Source organism: Mesitornis unicolor, unplaced genomic scaffold (assembly GCF_000695765.1).
Source record: "Mesitornis unicolor isolate BGI_N332 unplaced genomic scaffold, ASM69576v1 scaffold28829, whole genome shotgun sequence".
NCBI lineage: Eukaryota > Metazoa > Chordata > Aves > Mesitornithiformes > Mesitornithidae > Mesitornis > Mesitornis unicolor.
Genome location: NW_010208381.1, coordinates 7,590 through 18,260, shown reverse-complemented (window position 1 = coordinate 18,260; position 10,671 = coordinate 7,590). Strand labels below are relative to the sequence as shown.

The 10,671-nt window shown below is 39.4% G+C and overlaps 1 protein-coding gene across 1 annotated transcript in view; it reads left to right on the top strand.

The window, feature by feature from the left end:
• Positions 1-608: 608 nt before the first annotated feature.
• The window catches only part of LOC104546967 (tight junction protein ZO-2-like), a gene marked incomplete at its 3' end in the record, with an annotated part of 17,236 nt that continues 7,173 nt past the window's right edge, over positions 609-10,671 (top strand). Inside the window, exons 1-4 of the mRNA XM_010192497.1 lie at positions 609-680; positions 4,571-4,624; positions 6,642-6,766; positions 10,376-10,478. Of these exons, the coding sequence (XP_010190799.1) occupies positions 609-680; positions 4,571-4,624; positions 6,642-6,766; positions 10,376-10,478 (354 nt within the window). The remainder of the gene's footprint in view (positions 681-4,570; positions 4,625-6,641; positions 6,767-10,375; positions 10,479-10,671) is intronic.

Here is a 10,671-nt window from a genome sequence, read left to right as displayed (position 1 = left end):
TTTTGCTTGCTGGAGCCAAGCCCACAGTTCTGCAAGTGTTTGTATGTAATTTTACACGTGCAGTCAAAGGGATTGCTCACATTGTACAGTTACTTCTGCATAAGGACTTTCTGGATTCAGCAGTTAAATTGTTAAGACTTGATAGAGGCTGCTAAAACACAGCCTTACTCAAGACAGTAGATTCAAGTGGTAATTTTTACTTTAAAGTTTTATAATCAGAATATGATTTTTCAATTAATCTGTGGTGTGCTGCTTAAGCCTTTTTTCTTTAAAGTTTCAAGTAGGTTGCTGGTGGGGTGAACCCATATGTGCTTGAAAGAAGAATAACTTGCTCTATATCAGTCTATTTCTGACACTTAATTTTTTAAAAAAACAGTAAGATTACACTACTGCTTTTTTTCCTAGAGTCTCTTAAAGTGTGAGCAAGTGAAACTCCGGGTAGATTTCCCAACTGTGGTTTTGATGTCTTTCTGTGTGGAACTGATGGCAGGATTTGTTCGAGTATGTAGGCCACTATTGTATTAGAATTACATAACCATGTTGAGTGGTGGAAACAGATGAAAAGACGGGGATGCACGGCGTCCCCTCACAGATTATACCCTGCAACAATGAAGACAGCTCAAGCTCTGCACAGAATGTGGTCACATGCAGTCAAAAAGTTGGGGATTTTGAAAGGGCACGTGAGTTGCTTTATGTTGCATCTTGCTCCAAGTCTTAACTCCCCACCCCCCTCCCCTTGTACGTCCCTTCTCTCTCCAACTCACTTTTGTAGCCGGATAACCGTTGTAGCAGGTCTGGTTTTGTTCTTTCAGCGTGAATGAAGTTGTCTCTGGTGATCTCTCAGTAGCAAGTAGTTGCCTAAATCTCTGGTGACTGTCAGTGAGAGCTGCAACTGCTGCTTGTTAGTAGCACACAGACGATTTTAGCACTTTGACTAGTTTCCTGCCAAAGATTCTGTTAAGCAGTCTATTTTGGGCATGTAGAAAGCGCCTGTCGTTTTGGTATATGAGCATTAGCAGATTTAAGCAAGTCCTGACTACAGTGTTCTAATTAGAAATGGAGTGACTTTAGTCACTAATGAATTTAGGCTAATTACAGTAATTTGCATTTACTGCAGGTAGCCTGAGTAGACTTGCTAAACAGTTACTATTACTTACTGGAGGTGGGGTTCTTAAGCCATTTTGACTGCCTTTCCAGTGTTTTGGTGTGCAATTTGGCAGTGAAACTGATTCTATATGGAATGCACAGGCTGCTCAGGACCCCTTTGTGTTTCCTTACAGATGAAGTATGAAGAAATTGGCAAGGTGATGGAGGCTTTTGGTAATCCATCACTTGATGCAGTCAGAGCAGAGTTGTATTATTAGATGTGGAATACAGACATTTTGTGATTTGTGGTGAAGACTTCAATTTTAGTTCTGATCAAGTCCTCAACTGATGCTTTATAACACTTGTAGTTTCTGCCTCCCTCTCAATCTTATCTTCTCCATTAATCTGTTAGTATGGGTTTGCATCATGGCAGTGGCGAACAGCAGTATGCTTTATATGTTAAAGAGATTATTGCTTAGAGATTTGAGGGAGTACAGATGTGTTTTGTGTCTTATGGGCTTCCAAGGTGACCATTCAGTTCTCTGAACTGTGTTACAGAGCCTGCACAGCTTTATCAGTGTGGCAGAACTAGTCCTGTTGTCTTGGTAATTATGTTGCACAAAATCGGTTTTGCAAGTATGTATTTTCCTTCGTTAATATAGCATACGGCAAATAAGAGACAGTTTCACAAGGAGCAGTTTCTAAAAATGTATTGCTTTAACAAATACTTAGGAACTTAAAAGTGGATTATTTTGTTTAATGTTCAGTAATGGTTTCAAGCTAAAAATAAACTTCCAACATTTACACAGACAGTACCTGAGACAGTCACTAATAAGGAACTTTTTGTAAGTACAGATGAGATGATACTATAGGCTCAACATATTGCAAGACCTTAATTGTAGTGTCTGTAGGCAGTAGTTTCTCTTCCATTTCTATTACTTATTTTTGTGGCCAGATACCACGAGACCTATTTGTCAGAGCAAAATAAATTTAACCCTCTTAGTTTATGATGCTTTGATTTACTACACAATGCATGTCTCCAGTCATACACAAGACTTTACTTGTGCCACTGCTCATGGGAGGCCTAATTTTCTGGAAGGAAGTTCCTGTAAGCTTAACCTGTTTCATACCCATAAATCAGTTCCAAATATCTTTACTTGTGCTTTCCTTAGTCCTTTTTGTGCAGTGCTGTAGTGAATAAGCAGTCATTTCTCAGACCTTCCTTTAGCAGGTAGTGTATTAAAAGACCTGGTATTAAAAGTTTCTGGAAAAGGAAGGCAACTGTGCTGCTTTTTGTCCCTGTGGTCATTAAGCTCTCGTCGATTGCATCCTTCCCACCTTGCTATTATACTTGCACAGAGCTGGACTCTGGGCTGGGAAGTAGTGTTGGTAAGAACCCCATACACCATAAACTGAATTTAAGTGATATTCTTATTACAAGTCTAAGTTGTTAAGGGTTTTATACAGTGAGAAGGATGGAAAAAAATTTCCATCTCCCCCGCTTCTACAAAATTTGAATGCACCTGCTTGTCCTTCAGTTTGTACCCATCATTTGATACTGTCTTTCATTTCTAAAACTTTTTTCAGTGAAGTCAACTGGAATTTATATGACACTGAGGGCCTACTTCAGCACAGACTGGTTTTCTGCAGAACTTACAAATATATAGAAAAGCAGGACAGTGATGGTGTAGCCAAGTGTCAGTAGTAGGTAAACTGCTTACATGTTTTCATACATGCCAGACAAGCAAGCTTAGTCACTTCTATTTACTGCAACATCACAGAGCTCAGGAAACAGTGCTTAGTTAAGGAGAAGTTTTTTACTGATGGAAAGGTCTCTGTATAAGGAAATACATGTAGTGAGACAATTCAGTGTCAGCTAGTTTTGAAGGATTAGACGTGTCAGCTGGTTAAATAGGAATATCAGGTAAAGTAACTTCATGTGCTTCAGCAGAGTAATTCACTGACCCAAGACATATGTGTTTTTAATACTAGCAGTTAAAAATGTCACTAATTCTTGTCTGATCTAGGTGCAGAGAAATAAGAACTACTTACTTGCATTATTTTTAATATAAGCCATCCTCTCCTCCAGGTATTTTGAATTATTTTTTTAAATAGACCCAAAAGGTTCTGGAAACTGGAAAGCATTGTTCATTTTTCTGGGAAAGTGGTGGAAATTTAACACCATTCAGTGCTGTAAAATTCTTGGTAAGGGGATGCTGAATGTTTTGCATATTCTCTCAGGAACTCTGAGCAGGATTATAAGTTTATATTTCAGTTTAGTGAATGTGCAACGTAAAATGTAAATCTAGTTCCTCTTTGGGGTGCTCAGAAGAATACATAATGGGGTTCTTTGCATTTGAGAAACAGTATCCATAGGTCGCTGAACAGTTGTGTACTGCCAGAAGAGTTACTCTGGAAGTACGGGGGATGCTTTAAAGTACAAGCATACCCCTCTTGTGTCACTTCTCTCTAATTTTTGGAGTTTAGTTGACAGAAATGCCTTTAATGCCTTTAAAAAGATGGTTAAGTCAGAACTGAGCTTCTGTCTGAGCTTTGGTTTTCTGAGCAAACTCTCAGCTTCCCAAGAAAGAAGACCACTTTTTGCAGTAAAAAAAAATAAACCTGTGGCTTGCATATGTCCATGCACATACTTGTGCAATGCCTGGATTTTTCTTCTGCAAAGGATGCTTTGCATTTTGAAATATTTGCAGTGCATCAAATATTGTGGTTCATTTTTCTCCTCATTTAAAAGGCACTGAAAGGCCTCCCTGTGTACTATATGATGCATCACAGCTGGGTGATTATTCTGTATTATATTTTAAGCTGTGATGTTGGAAAGGTTTCAGGTTATATCATTTAAGATAAACTGATCAGTTCAGGATCAGTTTTAACTGGAAATGTTGAAAAAAAATATTTCTGAGAAGTGTCACAGAAATGGATATACCATTGCTATACAGTGATACACTGTGTTTTTCTATAAAATTTAATTTCTTGAGGGGAACCTAAATACTCAGTTATGTAATTCATAGCGGACAAAACATTTTGGTAAATGTGCATGAACAAGAAGCAAAAGATCAAAGGCTGGCTTGTTTTGAAAACCTCAAGGCCAACTGCTAATCTTATTGCATACTGGAATGGAGAGGTCTTCCTGAAGTATTTTGTGCATTATTTGAATCGGGGCTACATGATGCTGATGTGATCTTAATTAAATGCTTTTGCTGAATGAGACTTTTCCAGAAAGTCAGAAAGAGCTGTTAAATTGGTTAAATGTGAAGGGATTGTACCATCTCCAACCTATTAACCTTTTTTTCCTTTTTTAAAGAAATAACAACATTAATTGAAGTGTATCATTTTCATACGAACTCTGCCAAATTATAAAAATATGCACATTATTCTTATACCTGTGTTTTAATGGAGTATTTCACATTTCAGCTTAGACATTTTTATGCTTTGTGTTTTACTAATTGGTTTCTGTGTGCAACAGGCCCCAGGCATGGAAGAGCTGATATGGGAACAGTACACTGTGACCTTACAAAAGGTGAGTGAATGCCTGCTGTATTTTTAGTTTTCAAATATTCAAGCACTGGTTTAGTCTAAATATGTTTTACATTAGAAATTACTAGCATATGTGAGTCTAGAATAGAATTAATTCTTTGTCCAGATGAGATATTTTTCATTTTAAAGGTTAATTGCTAGCTACTCATACAATAGGTTGACTCTTAAATTGTTAATTTAATTTTAACATTGAAGTCCTATATTTGCTACTCTTTGGTCTTTCTAATGACAGTATAATATACCACGTGGCAGCCACATAGCTAAATTCATCATTGAATAACCTTAAAAACAAAGCAGATGGTTCTTTCAAGCACTTGTGGTTAATGTCCAAGCTTAATAATAACCACTGAACATGATTCTACTGATTTATTTTTTTAAAAATATACTTCAATATCTACCAGTGTATAATCTAGTTGAAAATTACTAAATTACATGGACTATAGATGTCACTTTTAACAATTCTTCTAAGAAATGAGGAAGTGTCTCATCATGTGGAGTCCTTTTGAGCTAAAGAAACTAGACCTCTTGTTTCTGAGATTTTTAATAGCTAGGCTGCCACACCATGGTGCAGAATATGCTCTTTGGAGGTGGTGGTGGTCTTCCCACCTCTTCTGATGATCTGGGGCCAGCGAGCAGCCTGTCCACGCTGCGTATGTTTTTTTCACGTGTTCTGCAATGAACTTAACTTGATGGCCTGAGGTAAAATAGTGATCTTTCCTACACAGCGTGTTTTATGTGCTGAATTTTTATGCACTGTTGAGAAAGGACTGTTTTTCAGGTTACAGAGGCAGACAGCAGAAACATTGCAGAAGTAGATACTAGGTCCCATAATTTGCAACATTTCAGACCTTGAGTATGTTGTAAATGAGCATTACTGCTTTGCCTCAGAGACAGGCTTGTACTACTGAAATGGCAAAGGGCTATTGGGCTTGCTGCATCAGCCACTACTGATGAATTTTCCCATTATTTTTAATTCCATATTGTTTTGGCTTGGAGCATCGAACTGCTTCCTGTAAAACTCAGGTGCACCAAGTGAAGTGCTGTTTAAAAAAAACCTGTTTTTTTTCCTTCCTCAAAGAATTAATGTTATACGTAATATTGACATTAGTGGAACACAAGCTGGCATGTGATGAACTGCACATGCTGAGTGAGAGTTGTGGGAAAAGGACCACTTTAATTTGTTTTATTACTTTGCCACTATGTTATAATATTTGTCTAAATGTGGCTTAATTGGTATTTTATAGTGATAGGAGGTCTGTGTTAAATAGCTGATAAGATTAAACCTGTGTGTTTAATGCAACATGGTTTTGTGCACACCCTCTGCTCTGCAGTTTGATTACAGTAACAGTTCTCAGGTTTGTGTTATAGACATGCTTCCTTCGTACCCTATAAAGTATTTTCCCAATTTTATGAATGCAATCTTAGGGCTTTTACGGGTCTGATATTTCTGTGATGATAGGTTTGACGTGAATTACTTATTTACAGTAGCTGATTGTGAGAAAGGATAATTACAGAGAATTCACAAGTTCACTGCTTGCTTTTTGTGATCAGCCATGGTCTTTTTAGTCTGATTGAGGAGTAAGTAGTTATTGCAAACTAAGCATAATGAAGATGAGATCCTGGAAAAGCTGTTCCAGTTTCCCAATAGCATCAATAGCAAAATAGATCTATCTAACAGTAAATTTGATATGAATAACCTGTGGGATGATGGTGCAAAATGCAGGCTAAGTTAGTGAGTCCTTTGCTTAATTACTAACAATCACAAGGCTGTAGACTGAGGTTTTGGAACATGAGAAAATATTATCTTGTTAAATGGATTTGTAAACCCATTCCTTTTTAAATCTTGAAGTGTTGTGTGTTTCTGCAACACTCTGCGCACAACTACCATATTTTAAATAATTTCTAGGTAGAGTGCCATCACAGGAACATTATGTTACTCTTTTTTCTCTCTATCAAAATTCATACGGATGAAATTACATTTTGTTGTATTTGTTGTAAAGGATTCAAAACGAGGATTTGGGATTGCAGTTTCAGGCGGCAGAGATAACCCTCATTTTGAAAATGGTGAAACATCGATAGTCATTTCAGATGTTCTCCCAGGTGGTCCAGCAGATGGATTACTTCAGTAAGTGATTTCTTATTTCTCTGTCTGGCATATTTTGAGGGACATGGCTGTAGAGTACATAAAACCTTTAGACACACTTGGTTGAAACCCTGGTGATTTAATCCACTGAAGATTTTGTGTTCTCTTGAAAACCTGGATGTCTGTTTTAAATTAAAAGTGAACAAATACCAAAAAAAAAAACCATGCACCCCCAAAAAAAACCCCACACAGTTTCCCCCCCCAACACACACACCCCAAACTTCTCATGGAAGTGTTTTTATGTGCTAATTTTGCAAGAAATTAAATTCTAGTGCTGTGAAAAGCTTCTATACTTAAGTATGTTTCTCTTAATGTTGTATTTCTTTTAAAGAAACAGTAGAAATACTCAGAGTCTTAAAACATTCTCCCTGTTCATAGAATCATAGAATGGTTTTGGTTAGAAAGGACCTTAAAGATCATCCTGTCCAACCCCCCTGCAGTGGACAGCAACACCTCCACCAGACCAGGTTGCTCAAAGCCCTGTCCAACCTGGCCTTGAACACTTCCAGGGAGGGGACATCCACAGCTTCCCTGGGCAACCTGTGCCAGTGTCTCACCAACCTCACAGTAAAGAATTTCTTCCTAATACCTAGTCTAAATCTGCCCTCTTCCAGTTTAAAACCATTACCTCTCATCTATCAGTATGCTCCCTAATAAGAGTCCATCTCCATCTTTTCTGTAGGCCCCTTCAGTTATTGGAAGGCTGCTTCTCCAGGCTGAATAATCCCAACTCTCTCAGCCTGTCTTTAGAGGGGAGGTGCTCCAGCCCTCTGATCATCTTCATACTCTCCTCTGGACTTGCTCCAACAGCTCCATGTCCTTCTTGTGCTGGTGGCCCCAGAGCTGGATGCAGTACTGCAGGTGGGGTCTCAGCAGAATAGAGGGAAAGAATCACCTCCCTCGATCTGCTGGCCACGCTTCTTCTGATGCAACCCAGGATGCGGTTGGCCTTCTGGGCTGGAAGTGCACATTGACGGCTCATGTTGAGCTTCTCATCAACCAACACCCCCAAGTCTTTCTCCTCAGGGCTGCTCTCCAGCCATTCTCTGCCCAGCCTGTATTTGTGCTGGGATTGCCCCTACCCAGACGCAGGACCTTGCACTTGGCCTTGTTGAACTTCATGAGGTTGACACAGGCCCACCTCTCCAGCCTGTCCAGGTCCCTCTGGATGGCATCCCTTCCCTCCACCGTGTCAACCACACTACACAGCTTGGTGTGATCTGCAAACTTGCTGAGGGTGCACTCGATCCCGCTGTCCATGTCACTGACAAAGATGTTAAACAGCACCAGCCCAAATACCAACCCCTGAGGAATGCCACTCATCACTGATCTCCACTTGGACATCGAGGTGTTGACCACAATTCTCTGAGCCATTCAGACAATTCCTTATCCAGAGTGGTCCATCCATCACATCCATGTCTTTCCAATTTAGAGACCAGTGTGTTGTCCGGGACAGTGTCAAATGCTTTGCACACGTCCAAGCAGATTACATCAGTTGCTGTTCCTTTATCCATAAACAATGTAATCCCATTGTAGAAGGCCACCAAATTTGTCAGGCATTATCTGCTCTTAGTGAAGACATCTTGGCTGTCACCAATCACTTCCTCATTTTCCATATGCATTAGCAGAGCTTCCAGGAGAATCTGCTCCATGATCTTGCTGGGCACAGCAGTGAGACTGATTGGCCTGTAGTTCCTCAGGTCTTCCTTTTTCCTTTGTAATAATGGGGGTTATGTTTCCTGTTTTCCAGTCTCTGACAACTTCACTGGACTGACATGACGTTTCAAATATGATGGATAGCAGCTTAGCAACTTCATCTGCCAGTTCCCTTATGACCCTGTGGTTGTGTCTTATGAGGTCCCACGGAGTTGTGTACCTTCAGGTTTCTTAAATGGTCCAAACCAGCTCTACTCCTACAGTGGGTGATTCTTCACTCTCCCAGTCCATCCCTTTGCCTTTTGTGGCTAGGGTGGTGTGGCTTGAGGATTTGCCAGTGAAGACTGAGGCAAAAAAATGCACTGAGTACCTCATCCTTCTCCATATCCTGGGTAACCAGGTCTCCTGTTCATTCTGGAGAGGGCCCACATGTTCCCTGGCTTTCCTTTTATCACTGATATCTCTATAGAAGCTTTTCTTGTAGCCTTTGACATCCTTGGCCAGATTTAGTTCTATCAGGGCTGTAACTTTCCTGACTTGGTCCCTGGCTGCTCAGACAACTTCTCTGTATTCCTCCCAGGCTCCCTGTCCTTGCTTCCACCCTCTGTAGGCCTCCTTTTTGTGTTCAAGTTTGTCCAGGAGTTCCTTGTTCATCCATTCAGGCCCCCTGGTGTTTTTGCCTGACTTCCTCTTTGTTGAGATGCAGCACTCTTGAGTTTGGAGGTTATGGTCCTTGAATATTAACCAGTTTTTTTCAGCCTCCTCCCTCCATGCTTCATTCTTTGGTCCTCTACTAAGCAGGTCCCTGAACAGGCTAAAGTCAGCATTAAGTTTGATACTCTCTTTGGACATATAGGCTGTGAAGAGATCTGCTTAAACTCTCATATAGAGCCTGCGTGAGACTGATAGTGGAATACAGTGTGCGCTTTTGGCATACTCACACAGTACCAGAAACTGGAAGTGTACGAAAGGCACAAAAATCATTCAGGAGGTAGAGAAAGTGCCTTACAAAGAGAGACTTAAAGTATGTAATCTTCTTATTTAAAAAGAAGATTGTGATGTGACTTGATTACAGTGAAGAGAGAATAATGGGTACTAAAGATTTCTTTTACGTAGCAGAAAACACCACAGTAACCAGTAAATGGTTGAGCTAGTACTCTGACTGAAAGGTAAGTAACTGAGTAGTCACTAGTATAAACTAATAGGAGGAGTGGTAGATTTTTTTTTCATCTCCTGCACTTTTTGCACTGAAATACCTTTCTGAAAGATATAAGGTTTTTTAATTAATCATGTATTATAGGGTTGTCTCCTGTGGTTGACTGAGTTAAGTTAATGGTCTATTTGGCATGCAGGAGGTCTGAATAGACAAGTTAGTAATCTCTTATGGCCTGTGTTTTAGGGCAGGGAGGACTTTTTAGTTCGGCAGTTGGTTTCCCTCCCTTGCCCCCCCAGTCATCTTTAGAGTAGGTGGGACGTGAATACTAGTCTTTCAGAAAAGTACTAGCGTGGTGCTTGTCGAGATTTGTCTGAATACTACTATGGCTGAAGATATTTGAAGCTCTCTTGAAATTCTTATGTTGGTGTGAAAAAAATCTAGCATGAGGTGTCAAAGACTAGGACTTTTGAAAGAACTAAAAAAAAAATAAAGGTTTTAATGGTCATCACAAATATTCTTTAAAAAACAAAATCTTCTTTGCCATTATGGTAAGGTATTTATTTAAGCTGGACATAGTATATGTACAAAGATTCACGCTACTACCCAAAGTCTAATTTTTAAACATAACTGAAAGCTACTTCTGGTATTAAGTATGAAATCCATAGGTTGCTCCTGAAGGAAAAAAAAAAAATTGTTCTGGTGTTTTCATGAAGACTTCTCTTAAATCCTTTTTTTTTTTTTCTTTTTTCTTTTTTTTTTCCCCCTCTGTCCTCTTCCAGAGAAGATGACCGGGTGGTCGTAGTTAATGGGACCCCAATGGCAAATGTTACACATTCTTTTGCAGTCCAGCAGCTTAGGAAAAGTGGAAAAGTGGCCACCATTGTAAGTAAATTAAAGATGTATTCATTCTACAGTGGTATGTATCTGTGTAACCAGTCAAGATTTGGTTTTCTTCTATGAATTGTACTATAAATGTGTAAAGCAAACCAAGCCTTTGCCAAACGCGTACAAATTAAATAAAACATAGTTTCTACAGGTAAAACAAATGGAAATGAAACAACAGTGTTACAAAGTT